We start from the raw sequence: 15791 nt of genomic DNA, 5'->3' as shown, positions 1-15791 counted from the left end.
GCATGTTTGAGAGTATTTTTCACAAACAATCGGGGAGAGAAATTAAATAATGAATCAGATGCCCACATATGACTCTATTTTATTATTTTCCAACTAAAACAGGGATTCAAAAATAGCCTCTAGCGCCCAGATCCCATCAGCAAAATGATTATGTATTGCACCAAATACTTCACCATGGCAACATCATGCCATATTACTCGCCATGGTAACACTGCCCCTTTTCAGATGAAGTTGCAGTCGCTGACAACTTGCTCATCAATTTTCAGCCGCATTCAGAAATCAATAAATCAGTCACCGTTTTTTTGTATCTGAGCACTTTTTTTGGGGGGCAATAATCAGCATCACTGAACGACAATAATGCAATTAAATTGAACTGAGAATTCTGAGATAATTACACTCAATCAGCACAGTCTAAAAGGTAAATCAGGCAGAAGCGTTTTGTGTCCCAGAGAAAGAAATCAAGTTGAAATGGAAATAGATTCTTATCCAATTAAAAATTCAATTACAATAGCGGCAGTGTATACATTCACAATACAATGCACCACGGCTGGTTTAAAATTGAAGATCACCATCACTGCACATTTTAAAACTATTGAATGGATTCACATTTTTTTCTCTCTGCTGGCTGTTGATTTTTGTTTAGTCCAGCATTTATGCAGCACCTTATCACTTGGTAAATGTCTAAACAGCACTTCAATTCCAATGATTCACTTTAAAATGGGGTAGCTGTTGTTTCTCAAACAAACGTGGTGTCCATTTTGCACACAACCAAGGCCCCACAAACAGTGACGTGACACGTGACCTGTGAATCCATTTTTATTTCAATGGAATTAGTTGAGGCAGAGATTTTTGAACATGGTTCTAATCCAGGTGGAGTAAGGACATCAAACGAACACATGCAACCTCACATATCATAGCAATCATAGGAACCCTACAGTGCAGGAGGAGGCCCATCGAGTCTGCACCGGCAACAATTCCACCCAGGCCCTATCCCCGTCACCCCACATATTTGCCCTGCTAATCCCTCTAACCTACACATCCCGGGACAATTTAGCAAGACCAATCAGCCTAACAGGCACATCTTTGGAGTGTGGGAAGGAACTGGCGTACCCAGAGGAAAGCCACACAGACAAGGGGAGAATGTGCAAACTCCACACAGACAGTGACCCAACCCGGGAATCGAACCCAGATCCCTGGAGCTGTGAGGCAGCAGTGCTAACCACTGTGCTGCTCGTATACACTATTGAAGCTGCTCTGAACTGTGCATTTTCAAATGCTGAGAATATCACATGTCAGCGTTTCAAGAAGGTGGTGAAAGATATTCAGTTGGCTATTAAGGCCTCAGATGGACTGTCAATCTCAGCTCTTTTGTTTAAACAAGGGATGATTTTGCGAAATTCCCATTAGTTCCACAGCTGGCACAGGACGTGATTTGATCCTAGGATCTGATCCTCATTCGCATGTCATGACCATCCTGCCAATCATTTTCTAGATTTTAATGGACAGTTGATCACCTGGCAAGTGATTGTGAGAACTGGAAAGATTATTATTGGCGAGGAAAGTAACTTTAGAATTAAAATTATGCAAATCAGGCCCCACATTGATCTCAGGCATAAGGCTCCAACTCGATGAAGTTGCTCACTCACAGGTGCACGACATGAAGTCCATTTTGAGTCATTCTCAATGGATATTCACAGGAAGAAGTCTCACAACACCAAGTTAAAGTCTGACAGATTTATCTGGAATCACAAACTTTCAGAGCACTGTTCCTTCATCTGGTGAGTCACCTGATGAAGGAGCAGCACTCCAAAAGCTCGTGATTCCAAATAAACCTGTTGAACTTTAACCTGGTGTTGTGAGACTTCTTACTGTGTGCACCCCAGTCCAATGCTGGCATCACCACTGAACAGATGTTGGCTCCTGTTGAATGTTGAAGAGTAATAATTTTGCAATGAGTATTTTTCCTACTTTGCTTTGAACATCTTTTATAGATTTTTGTTCCCGCCTGGCTCCGGATGGCTGCTTTATTGCTGAAAACTTCAGTATCCTCTGATGACATTCCTGGCATTGTGGGCAATTACTGCTGCAGGATGAACTGGGTAGGGTGGGTAATGCCAATGGCAGAAGCATGAAAAACCAGAGGACACAGATTTAAGGTGATTGGCAACAGATCCAAAGACAGCAAGAGGGAAAGATTGCAGGAGTGGTTAGGATCTGGAATGCACTGCTTGATAAGGAGAAGGAAGATTCAAGAGTGGCTTTCAACAGGAAATTGGATATGTATCTGAAATAAAAAAGCCATGCAGGGCCATGGAAAAGGATGTGGTGGGGGACAAGCTAAACTGGAGTCTTGGAGTCCACACGGAGTCAACAGGCCTTCTCCTGTGCTGTGAAGCCTTCATCTACTCTCAGAACATTACATGAGTGAGACCAATTCTTGACAGCCTTTGATCTTCAAGTGCACAGATGGCTCAGGAGGTGGCTTACACCCCAACTACTGAAGTTTGAGTCTATTTGTTAGTGTCACAAATAGACTTACATTAACACTGCAATGAAGTTACTGTGAAAATCCCCTAGTGGCCATACTCTGGGGCCTGTTCGAGTGCTGAGGGAGAATTAGCTTGGTCAATGCACCCTAACCAACATGTTTACAGATTCCATTGCACTATTTAAAATTCTTGGGTATGACAAACACTGATGAAAACATTCACCTGAGACCGCCAAGCTTGTATCTGGGGCTTGAGAAGTAGTCAAGCTTTAACATGAAACAAGGCTATATTTGGTGCACTTCTGGCATCAACAACACGAAAAGTTATTGCTCAAAGTTGGAATCTTTAGCCCCACCGTCAATGAACATCTAATCACCCTGCTTGTAATAGAAAACTTACAACCGACCCCCTTTAACAGTCATCAGACACCTTTTAAGAGCTCTTTAAAGTAAAGCAAAAGTTTATTTCTTAGTCACAGATAAGGGTTACATTAATACTGCAATGAAGTTATTGTGAAATTCCCCTAGTTGCCACAGTCGAGCGCCTGTTTGGGTCAATGCATCTTTCAGACTGTGGGAGGAAACCGGAGCACCAAGAGGAAACCCACGCAGACACAGAGAGATCGTGCAAACTCTACACAGACAGTGACCCAAGCCAGGAAGTGAACCCGCGTTCCTGGAGCCGTGAGGCAGCAGTGCAAAGCACTGTACCAGTGGGCCACCTGCTTTACTCTCTCCATTTTCTGACTTGTGGCCAATCATATGGCAAAACTGGGCTCACAGATATTTTCCCCACACACTTTTCCCATTCAAATAAGCTCAGGCTAACAGCAGAAAGGTACTCTTGGACAGTACCCTGGACTCAGAAATCCAGGAATACATTTGAAATGGATGGAAGCTCTGCTGGATGGGAAACCAGGAAAACTGCGAGCCAAGCTCTCTTACCCTCTTTCATGCATTTCAACGTGCAACTAATGAGTAAAGGAGCAGGAAAGCGGATACACAAAAAAACCTGGCGTTTGAATCATTGGGCTGAATAATATGGGGAGGGGAAGGAAGGGTCTGTCGAAGCAAAGTCAATTTGAAGCCTACGTGCTCCGTGCTGACCTGCCCTGCAGCCGTACAACACTGCAGGCAGGATAAACAAGGGCCAAGTGAAAAAACCGACAGATTTTGAATTTACATCAGAAGAAAATACTTCATAAAATGTTCTTGTGGTTTTAAAAGTTATCTGAATTCCCTCATAGAATTGGTTCTCAAGTTGATGTTCAGATAGAACACTGTTTATGAGAGTTCAACAGTAGGTTCTTAATCTGCTGTTAGTCCAATGCTGAGATTAGCTATTTCTTCATTTCTGCAATTGCAATATCCTCCAAGTCAACAGTGAAGGGCCACTATTACATTGCTTTATAACCTGGCTTCCCTCTCACTCTCCTCCTGATCATGTCAATACCTTGATTACAGTGTCCCGTATCTTAGCAAGAACGTTGGGCAAACATCCTATATGTTGGATCTTGGCTGCAAGGCACCTGCCCTGAGTCAATGATCCTCCAACACTGGCTGACTAAAAATCCAGCTGGTTCTCAATTACACCACTACACCAAACCTTGTGTTACCTTTTACAATTTTCCCTGCTCCACGGTTGGTGTCAGGACCTTAATCTGCTTCAGCTTCACTCGTTGAAAATTTTTCCCTACCCTCCTCTGTCTTGTCACATGACATCTCATTTCAAAATGCTTCTTCAAGCATATCTTCCCAACTATACTATCAGTTATTTTGCCCAGCCTTTCCACAAGGGCTCGTAATCTGTTCCCCTTCCGTGAAACACCTTGGGATATTTTCTAAATGAAAGGTAAAACATAAATGCAAGCTGTTATTTTGATTGACTGAGTACATCTCTATTCTCCGTCAATGCAGTGATTCTGAAATGGAGTCTGATATACACACACAAGCCTTTGATGCTGCTGCTCTGGTTCTGTTTAGCTTTTGTAGCCTCAAGCATCAGTGAACATCAAACATTGTTCCAGCACTGGACTGAAGCCTCACATTGTGTTTAAGGAACTTGCTAATAGTAGCTGTGACATTGTAATGCGGAATTGCTATCGATCAGGAGTAGACACTCTTTGAGCATCTTCCTACACTTACACCAACATACTAGATTAATGGCTTCACCCTTGTGCTTATGTCAGCTTTAGATGCCAGTACAGAATAATTACATTGATATCTTAAAAAAAGGGATAAGACAGCAGCAATTTCATGTGGGGGGAGAGGGGGACGTGGAAAGATGGATTCATTTATTCAAATCTGCCCCACCTCAGACTACAGGACTTGGGATAGTGATTGAATGTACACCATGCTCACTTCCGGGCAGTTATGACCTCATAAACGTTAAGACCAGTGGGGAAGGTTAAGTTGTTCAGTTATAGGCCAAGCTCAGACTGTCTGTAAGCAAGCCATTGAAATGGCCATTTTTGCAATTAAGATGAATTAAAGTAGAAACTACTCAAAATGTTAAGTATATTTTAAATCTGAAGTGTACGAACAGGCACCGGAGTGTGGCAACGAGGGGGTTTTCACAGTAACTTCAATGCAATGTTAACGTAAGCTTACTTGTGACAATAATAAATTAACTTAACTTTTTTTATCATATGGCAGAAATATTTTATGTCAATCAAGGTAAAAGATCCCAATGCTGAGGGATTCCTTTTTTTTAATCTTTCTGGCACTTTGCTTCAATTAAAAAAAAAGACCTCTAATGGATGCAATTAATTAGGTTCAGAGAAAAGCTCCCTGTTTTCTTTTCCGAGAACGACAAGACACACAAATGCCCATGATGCCTTTTCCTTCCATTGATGGGGTCTGATAGCACTAATTTCTCGTCAGATTGACAGTCAACTTTCTCATCTGAAAACTGGATAAAAATGGGGATATAGAGTGATCTAAAAGTATCTCATTTGACAGTGACGGATTTTCCTTCTAGCAACATGAACTGGATTTAAACATAGACCTCTGCGATGCTCAGGTTATGTTGTGAGCCATTACTTCTGAGTCAGTCGGCTGTAGATTTAAGCCTTACCCCACGACTTGACATTCATTAGGTTGGCAGTTCAATACAGGACTAGAAGGATGCTGTATTGATGGAGGTGCCGTCTTTTAGATGAAATGCCAACTGAAGCTTCTTTTCCTTTTTGGATGGATGTCGATTAACAGCATGGCATTAATGGAAGAGGGGCAGGAAATGCTCCCTCCCATTCTTTATCATCAACCCACCAACACCAGAAACAGATGAAATGGCCATTCATCAGATTTGTCATTTGTGTAGAAAATTGAGTCTTGCATGACCACTCCGACTGCAGTTCGAAAAGTAATTTAAACAAAGCATTTTGGAACAACATGGAGCTAAAATTCCAAGGAACCCTTACAGCGCAGAAGGAGGCCAATTGGCTCATCAAGCCTGCACCGACAATCCCACCCAGGCACGATCCCTGTAACCTAACATATTTATCCCACTAATCCTCCTGACACTAAGGGGCAATTCAGCACGGCCAATCCACCTAACACACACATCTTTGCTTTGTAGGAGGAAACCAGAGCACCCAGAGGAAACCCATGCAGACATGGGGAGAATGTGCAAACTCCACACAGACTATGACCCAAGGCCAGAATTGAACTTGGGTGCTTGGCGCTGTGAGACAGCAGTGCTAACCACTGTGCCACCGTGCCACTCACTAGCCACTGCCTTACCTGATCCTCCCCAGAAGTGTGGTGGAAACCACAATTATGACCATAAATGAGGATGACAAATTAGCATTTCAGCAGTAAGATGTCAGGGAACATGCAGAGAGAAACAGGTGGCGATCATCAGTTGCAACATATTTCTTTCACTGAATCCCTCCATTCCAGCTCATGGCATTCCAAGGGAGACATTCGACTCCACAGCAAGGCTACTGGAGCACTTACCCACATATTTACTAACCTGAATAGTGGATCTTAAAGCCTTTCCGACTGGTGGCATGGTCAGATGACCAGCGCAGGTAAACCTTATTGCCTGAACTGACAACTGTTATTGGAGACGTGTAGTTGCCGCTGAGGGAGATCAGCAGGGGGTTTTGACTTGAGGAGCCTGTGGATAACAACATCAGCAAGCACTTGGGTTAAATGTGCATACAGCACCTGGCTTTCAATATAATTAATATAATGAGTTTAACGTAATAATGATCCATTTGTGTTTAAATAGTCGCTTAACTTTGTACAGTACCATGGCAACTGAGGATACAACAAAGAGCTCTAAGTGTGAGTTCTTAAACCAAGGTCTCAAAGTAGTTACACAGAAAAATCAAGTCAATCCATTTTATTTTGCTTGATCTAAGTGTATTATTTCAGAGTGATGTGCTGTTCAAGGAATAACCTAACTGTAACTTTCAACAATTTGAACAAGGACCCCTTAGGTGTGAACAGATTCTGCCCCTTAAATTCAAAGCACCAAGATGCAACAGTAGCCCTTAATCAAAAGGCTGTCACTGAGTGCGTGATTCATCCAAACCTTCGGTGGTTATTGAAATCTGTCATAACCTTTCACCATCTGCCACCTTAACTGCAGAAAACCAGCACATTAAGTGATTAGTGGGGCCGGAGGGTTGATGCTGACCACATGGAAAGTACTCCTGAGTGATATCTGCAAAATGTAACTGTCAAGCTCACAGAGTGAATTAGAAAAGGTTCAAATGTGAGCAGCTGGTGCACTTATATCCATTCCATTTAATCCTCACCACTGCAATTGGTTTTAAGGAGCCCCAGAGAAATGTGAGTCCCTGATGTTAGCGCTCCATGATGATATCCAGTTGAATGATTTTTTTTGACCTTGCTTTCATACTAACAATAAAAATGGGGATAGAGTGATCCAAAAGTATCTCATTTGACAGTGAGAGATTTTCCTTCCATCAACATGAACTGGATTTCCCTACCCTTGCGGTCAAAGATTAGCAAACTATGTTGAGATCCGGTACAATGGGGCGGCATGGTGGCACAGTGGTTAGCACTGCTGCTTCACAGCGCCAGGGACCCAGGTTCAATTCCAGCCTCAGTCACTGTCCGTGTGGAGTTTGCATATTTTCCCTGTGTTTGCGTGGGTTTCCTCTGGGTGCTCCGGTTCCCCCCAACAGTCCAAACATGTGCAAGTTAGGTTGATTGACTATGCCAAATTGACCCTTGTGTCAAAGGGATGAGTGGGGTAAATGTGGGTTGCGGGAATTGGGCCTGGGTGGGATTGTGGTTGGTACAGACTCGAAGGGCTGAATGGCCTCCTTCTGTACTGTAGAGATTTTATGAAATTAAGACAAATCAGATCTAGATTCAAACTCAAATTCCAGTTCGTGATCAGTGCTACATCTAGGTCAGCAGATAATTGACTGAGTATAATCCACTGTTCAAATTATTTGTGTGATGACTTCAATTGTGTCAGTAGCACTCTCAATTAGAAGCAAATAATAACCTTTAATTCAATGGCCAGAATTTTCTGCTCTCGTATGGCCAGCTGCCACCAGTAATGAGAACAGAGAATATAGCGCTCAGCCAAAACTCCATTCACCGTAGCAGGACAGGAGAATCCCATCTGTGCATGAGATCAGAGAATCTAAGCCAAAATCTTTCATTTTGGCTGCCTGGGTGGACAGAGGGTGAATGCCCCAGGACAGGAACGTACTGATTCAGCTCACCTCAAACAATACCAATAGAAGGTGATGCAATAAAGGGGGTATTAAGTACTTTCGTAGTACTTGGACACACCTTGTCAATACAATATAGCATCAAAAACTCATCAAATTCTCCTAGTGGGCTGTGAGTAAATGCACTGCAGGGTAGTAAAGGAGTCACAATGACCAGGATATGCCAGGATTGATATCTCGTCCATCTTGAGTTTCCGGATATCAAGCTGAGTTGTGTGGAAGGATTGGAATTAGCATCTTCCAGATCAGGAATGGAGAATGGATGGAAAATAATGTCTAGGATCCTACACACTTCCAAATGCATTTGGAAATTAGATAAGAACAGGATCAAACTGTCCTGGAATGTCTTCTACACGTTGAATGGTGTGGCAACATTCAACATTTGGGTTCACAGGATCTAAGCAATGTTGGCGAGTTAACAAAATCCATGTGACTACATTTCAGTTTGAAAGGCTCCTGTTATAAAAATGACACATCTATAATGTATCTGGAACAGGTCAACATTAATATTTAATAATGCTAATTTTATGTACCGTCAAATATTTCCAGTTCATCAAATTGTCTTTCACTCTGGAAGAACTCGATTAGAAGTGTGATGTTGAAACCTGGGTCCACTTTAATAATCCACGAGCAGGTCTGAAAATGTGGATAATTTCCTGGGAAACCTTGACTCAGGATGACTCCTGAGGAATCCGTATGGATCTCATTCATCGGACAGTGCGCTGAAAGTCACAAAACCAAAATATCAATAATAAGACATTATCTCATCGCATCGACATTGGGTCTCAGATGTGAAAAGGAAAATATTTGAGAAACGTCCTCAGTGGTCTTTTTCACATGAGCGTATTGAGGCAAACATTCGCTGGAGTTTGGTGCCCTTGCTTTGACGAGCAGAAGATCACGAGAAAGCTGCAACATTGGTACATAGAGCTATCAGTGGATGCCAGCTAAATTTAAAATTGAGCAAATCCTGGCAATGACTTGATGGGCAGACAGATTCATTCTGCTACAGTTCAACCCTAAGCTATGTTAGCTTGCCAACTGTGCAAGGATTACTTGGACTGTTAATGGACAGTCCTCAGAATTATACAAAAAATGCCTCAGATTTTGCTGCATCTGTTTTTATTTCTTCTGCAAGTTATGTGAGTCTCTTAGGTTTGGACATAAAGCGGTGTTGAAACTTAGCGTTTTCTACTGTAAAAATTATTGCCTAAATGGGTGAATAAATATTAAATATCAGTGCTGCAAAATTGTGAAGAATGATGTTACTCTCAGATGTCTTTATAACAATTTGTATCACACGAGCTAAGAATTTTTTACAAGCTTATTTATTCATTATGTACAGACTGAGATGTCCATATATGGATTAAAACAATAGTGTAGAAATACAGGTTCATTGCTTAAAACTCCAATCTGTGCTCAGTTCAAACACAAATTGAGCTCAACATAAATACTCTCCGGGCAATCACGCTGCTGATCTGAAAAGAATATTGAACCTAATCACTTGATGAAAGCAATTCCCAATTCTGCCAAATATGACCTTTTATTCGCTTTTAGAGGGCGTTATCATTTTGAAGATGCCATGAAGTCATTTCACACTATATCACACCAACCCATGGTAAATAAAATCCCATCAGCAGGAAGGGTCAGCGATACTTTTTAAAGATAGTGGGTTAATTGAATTCTGAGGCCAGCTTGGTGGGAAACAGCTTCCTACACTGCAGGGGTTTTGGTAAGGTCAAGGATATCATGAACACTGAAATGAGTCAAGCATGGCCAAGCATTATTCGTGAGATCTTCGCATTATGGTTGCTGTCTGAACTCCAGAGTGAGCCAAGTCAGGGTCCAACCACACCATTTTCATCACTTTGACTTTAATTAAGATATTAAAATGAAAAATGTTGCAATGTGTTTTGTGCAGGAATAAGGGTGAATAGATTAGAATACTCTGTATATACTCGGCGGCATGGTAGCACAGTGGTTAGCACTGTTGCCTCGCAGCTTCAGAGGCCTGTGTTTGATTCCTGGGTTGAGTCACTGTCTGTGTGGAGTTTGCACATTCTTCCTGTGTCTGTGTGGGTTTTCTCCACGTGCTCCAGTTTCTTCCCACATTCTGAAAGACGTGGTGGTTAGGTTCATTGGCCATGCTAAATTCTCCCTCTGTGTGCCCGAACAGACGCCGGATTGTGGTGACGAGGGGATTTTCACAGTAACTTCACTGCAGTGTTAACGTAAGCCTACTTGTGACACTAATAAATAAATTTAAAAACTATCTCCGTGCTCTGTATTTTTATGCAAATCATTAACTAGCTTATGGAGTGGTTGAACGCATCAATCACTGAGTTGTTTATTTATTAGAGTCACAAGTAGGCTTACATTAACACTGCAATGAAGTTACTTTGAAAATCCCCTAGTCACCACACTGTGGCATCTGTTCGGGTACACTGAGGGAGAATTTAGCATGGCCAATGCGCCTAACCAGCACATCTTTCAGACTGTGGGAGGAAACTGGAGCACTTGGAGGACACCCATACAAACGTGGGCAGAAAGTGCAGGCCCCGGAGAGACAGTAACCGAAGCTGGGAATCTAACCTGGGAACCTGGCTCTGAGAGGCAGCAGTGCTAAGCACTGTGTGGGCTCCAATAAAACTGAGGGAGACATTCAGTAGTAGACAGGCACAATCCAGGTCATGGCGCCTGCATAGGGAGAAGAGGAAACTCTAATACCCACAGACCACCCCGACACATTTTACCCTGGTTACTGAGTCAGAAGCTTATGAGCTCAAGCCCCTCTCCAGAGACTTAAGCACATCATCCAGATGAATACTTGGGTGAAGTACTGATGGAGCAATGCTCTGCTGAAGGTGCCATCTTTTGAGTGAGGCAGTAAGTCAAGGCCCCCATCTACCCTCGCGGGGGTGGAGGGGATTTTGAAAATGCCGCAGCTATACTTCAAGGAAGAGCAGAGGAGTTCTCCCCCCCACCCTCCAACCCCTTCCCCCCGCCCCCCACTGTATCCTCTGGCAATATTTATCTCTGAACCAAATTTTTGCTGATGAAACAGATGATCAAATTATTACCCCCTTGCTGCTGGTGAATCTGACTGCACATTGTGACTGTAGCATTTCCTTGATTATAACAGTGACTACATTCCAGGAAAAGTCCTTCACTGTGTGTAACGTGCTGTGAGATGGCTTTTTTTTTATTCATTCGTGGGACACTGGCTGGCCAGCATTTTTTGCCCAACCCTAGTTGTCCAAGGGCAGTTAAGAGTCAACCACATTGCTGCGGCTCTGGAGTCACATGTAAGCCAGACCAGGTAAGGATGGCAGATTTCCTTCCCTAAAGGACATTAGTGAACCAGATGGGTTTTTCCGACAATCGGCAATGGTTTCATTGACATCAGCAGATTCTTAATTCCCAATTTTTTTTATTGAATTCAAATCCCACCATCTACAATGGCAGGATTCGAACCTGGGTCCCCAGAACATGAGCTGAGTCTCCGGATTAATAGTCCAGCGATAATACTACTAGGCCATTTCCTCCCCTTAATACGATCATCAATGCTGCATGATAAATGCAAATATTTAGCTTTCCTTTTATTTGTTGGCAGCTGGAAATTAGCATCGAGATTACTAAGTGGAAGAGGAGGACTATAATATGAAGCAAACAGAGACGACATCAGACAGTAAGCCACAAAACACAACCGAGCAGAATAGTGCTAGTGTGAATTATGGCACATGTACACATCATACTTCATTGCTGCGATATGTATATTAGTTCTCAGTCTGTTTCCAGTCAGGTGGTATCATTTCTCACAGCTTAAGGTACCCCTGCTGTTACAGCAGTAATCACATCCATGCAGCATTTCCAATTTCCAAGCCTGACATTATTTCAGGCACTCAGTTCAAGTTCATTCTGCGCCACAGATCAACCAACATTAATGTCATCTTCTGTGTGCTTTGTTCTGAGGCAGTTACGAATACCGCACAGTCAGCAGTAGCTACAAAAATACATACTGCAGCACAAATAAGTGTGCTCTGTTCAACTAAATCATAGCATTGACAGTTGTTACTGGGCATATGGACTCTGTGTTCAGCGGAGTGAGGGAGCCCTGGTGGTTCATTTATAATGATACATTCGAATTGTTCACTAACTATTTGTTCTTCGCTGCCCGACCTCCCGCCAGATGCGCCTCGGGACACTTTTACATCATCTGAAGTGGTCCCAGAGATGGCTATAAAATGGAGACCTGCGACCTTCGTGAATCACTCTCCTCATTTTATTTACTTTTCTCTTGTCACTGTTCCAGATAGAGATGGAAGACCTATTGTTCAAAGGTTCACCGAGTTTTACAGCACAGAGGAAGGCCAGTCCACACAGGCTCTTGAAAATAAAACCTATCCAGTTAGTACCACTCCTCCTGACCTTTCCCCAGACCTTATCCCATTTTCCGACTTCAATTATGTATCGTGTTTCTCTTTCAAGGCTCTAATGGATTCTGCTCCCATCACTGCTCCTGGTGGAACATTCCGTATTGTAACAAACCTCCGCGTTGAAATAATAAACTCCACACATCCGCTTCCTTCTTTCAATGATAATCTTCATTTTTTGTTCTCCAGTTGACTCTCTGACCAATGAAACTAGTTTTCTTCAATTTATCACATCAATTTTGAACATCTCTGAACTTTCTTTCTTTTAAACACAAGAACATAAGAACTAGGAGCAGGAGTAGGCCATCTGGCCCCTTCAGCCTGCTCCAGCATTTAGTAAGACCATGGCTGATCTTTCTGTGGACTCTGCTCCACTTACCTGCCTGCTCACCATAACCCTTAACTCCTTATCAAAATTCGCTGGATTCTGGGGAGGTGCCAGCTGATTGGAAAACAACTAACGTAATGCCACTGTTTAAAAAATGACGTAGACAAAAGGCGGGTAATTACAGACCGATTAGCTTAACATCCATAGTTGGGAAAATGCTGGAATCTCTCATTAAGGAAGAAAAAGCAGGACACCTGGAAAAGAATGGTTCAATCAAGCAGACACAGCATGGATTTATGAAGGGAAAGTCATGTTTGACGAATTTACTGGATTTTTATGAAGATGTAACGAGTGCGATTGACAGAGGGGAACCGGTGGATGTGGTGTTTTTAGATTTCCAGAAGGAGTTCGATAAGGTGCCTCACAAAAGGTTTCTGCATAAGCTTGAAGTACATGGAGTTGGGGGTAAGGTGTTAGCGTGGATTGAGGATCGGCTATCTAACAGGAAGCAGAGAGTTAGAATAAATGGGTGCTTTTCTGGTTGGCAGTTGGTGGCTCGCGGTGTGCCATAGGGATCAGTGCTGGGGCCTCATTGGAAAGCAAATTACGCAGAGGACACGGAAAGTCTGCAGAGAGATTTGGATCAGCTGAGTGAGTGGGCAAGGATCTGGCAGATGGAGTATAACGTTGCCAAGTGTGAGGTTATCCATTTTGGAAGGAATAATAGTAAAATGGACTATTATTTAAATGGTGAAAAATTACAACATGCTACTGTGCAGGGGGACCTGGGGGTCCTTGTGCATGAATCACAAAAACTCAGTCTGCAGGTGCAGCAGGTGATCAAGAAGGCAAATGGAATGTACTTATCACTGACAAAAGCAGACAAATGTTAGGTTTCCATAGAATCCCTACAGTGCAGAAGGCAGCCATCTGGCCGATTGGGTCTGCACTGACCACAATCCCACCCAGGCCCTAACCCCATGGGCAGATGCATTTACCCAAACTAATCCCCCTGACACGAAAGGGCAACTTACCATGGCTAATCCACCTAACCTGCACATCTCTGGACTGCGGGAAGAAACCGAAGCACCCGGAGGAAACCCACGCAGACACAGAGAGAATGTGCAAACTCCACACAGACAGTGACCCAAGCCGGGAATTGAACCTGAATCTGTGAGGCAGCAGTGCTAACCACTGTGCCACCTTCTTGTGTTAATTTTATAACAATAAGTTATTACAAACCCAAATGTGTGTACACATACACACACATGTACATACACATGCACAAGCACATGTACACGCACGCATACACACACATGCGTACACACATACACACAGGTGTGTGTGTGCCTGTACATACATGCTAAAAAAACTTTGTGTGCACCTAAAAATTCCTAAGTTCTCCATCACACTTGCTTTTCCAGACATGTAGTCCTGAAATGTAGCAGTCCTGTGATTCCATTTTGGTCCACTGAAGAATAGAGCCTGGGGGTTTAGGAAGACAAATTCATTGTGTCTCATTGTTTATCGTAGTGGGTTACTCTTCGTCTCCTCCAGTCCAGGCGCAATTGACCTCCTGTAGTGAAAACATGGTTTGGTTCCTCAAACCAATAGGTGAATCATTTGCCTACTGCTGGTTTTTTGGCAGGATCCTGTTCCTTTGCTGGTCTGGATATTTCTCCCTTGCTGCTCCACAAATCTGTCTTATTACATGTCCTTATCTGAAAGGTAGTTTCTGTCATGTGGCCGGAATGTTTCTGCCTATTGTCCTCACAAATCATCTCTGATAACTTGGCCATTGCCAAACAATGAGACCTAGGTTTTACCCATTCAAATATCATTACGTTGGAATAAGGAGTTCCTGGAATTCCATTCTGAAACTAAAAAGTTTGCAAGCTCAATTGTGAAACAGTTCCTTTAACTACTTAAAGAGCAGCCATTGACCAGAAATGAAAAATTCTGTTGTTTTTAGAAGACTTCTCAAAGATACGTCTGGAAAGTCCACTTGCATTTTAATGTTATGTCCAGATGTGAAGGGCAGTTCCATGTTGATTGACAGGAAAGGAAAGATCACCTGACGTCTCAGCTCCATTGGGTTTTAAACTATCTCTTTGAGTTTGAAACTGTATAAACCCATAAGTCTATACTGTATGAGTGTGACAGTTTTAATTACTGAATCAACAGGCAGCATCTGCTGTCCACAAGTGGTCGAACATGTCTCTGAGGGGGTAAAAAATGAAGGGAGGAGGAGAGGAAGATGTGGCATTCAAAAATAACAGGAAGCAGTCAAAGAGCTAAGGGAGGGAATAAAGAAACAGAAATAGGTCTGAAAAAAGGAGAAAGAAAATATTTTTTAAACATTCGTGGGACATGAGTATTGCTGATTGGCCAGCATTTATAAGGAATAAAGCAAAATTTATGTAAATATGTGAATGAAAGACAAGAGAAATAATGGCAAAGACTAAACAGGAATATGCAGGCGGAGGGGGAGAGGGCGGCAGAGAGGGATGGAGAGCGGCAGATGGAGAGCAGCAGAGAGAGGGAGGGCATCAAAGAGAGAGAGGGAGTCAGAGGGAGAGGGCGGCGGCCAGAGAGGGAGGGCGGCGGCCAGAGAGGGAGGGCGGCGGCCAGAGAGGGAGGGCGGCGGCCAGAGAGGGAGGGCGGCGGCCAGAGAGGGAGGGCGGCGGCCAGAGAGGGAGGGCGGCGGCCAGAGAGGGAGGGCGGCGGCCAGAGAGGGAGGGCGGCGGCCAGAGAGGGAGGGCGGCGGCCAGAGAGGGAGGGCGGCGGCCAGAGAGGGCGGCCGGCAGAGAGCGTGGCGG

At 43.4% G+C, this 15791-nt stretch overlaps 1 protein-coding gene across 1 annotated transcript in view; it reads right to left on the bottom strand.

Annotated features, from left to right (window-relative positions):
* csmd2 (CUB and Sushi multiple domains 2) overlaps positions 1–15791 on the bottom strand; it is a 1720603-nt gene that overhangs the window by 123121 nt on the left and 1581691 nt on the right. The window contains exons 47-48 of the mRNA XM_080211135.1: positions 8745–8933; positions 6465–6611 (exon numbers count right to left, since the gene is read on the bottom strand). Of these exons, the coding sequence (XP_080067261.1) occupies positions 6465–6611; positions 8745–8933 (336 nt within the window). The remainder of the gene's footprint in view (positions 1–6464; positions 6612–8744; positions 8934–15791) is intronic.

Source organism: Carcharhinus amblyrhynchos, chromosome 24 (assembly GCF_965287045.1).
Source record: "Carcharhinus amblyrhynchos chromosome 24, sCarAmb.v2.hapA, whole genome shotgun sequence".
Classification (NCBI taxonomy): Eukaryota; Metazoa; Chordata; class Chondrichthyes; order Carcharhiniformes; family Carcharhinidae; genus Carcharhinus; species Carcharhinus amblyrhynchos.
Note: the sequence above shows the minus strand (reverse complement) of the source record. Positions and strands in the feature narration are given on the sequence as shown.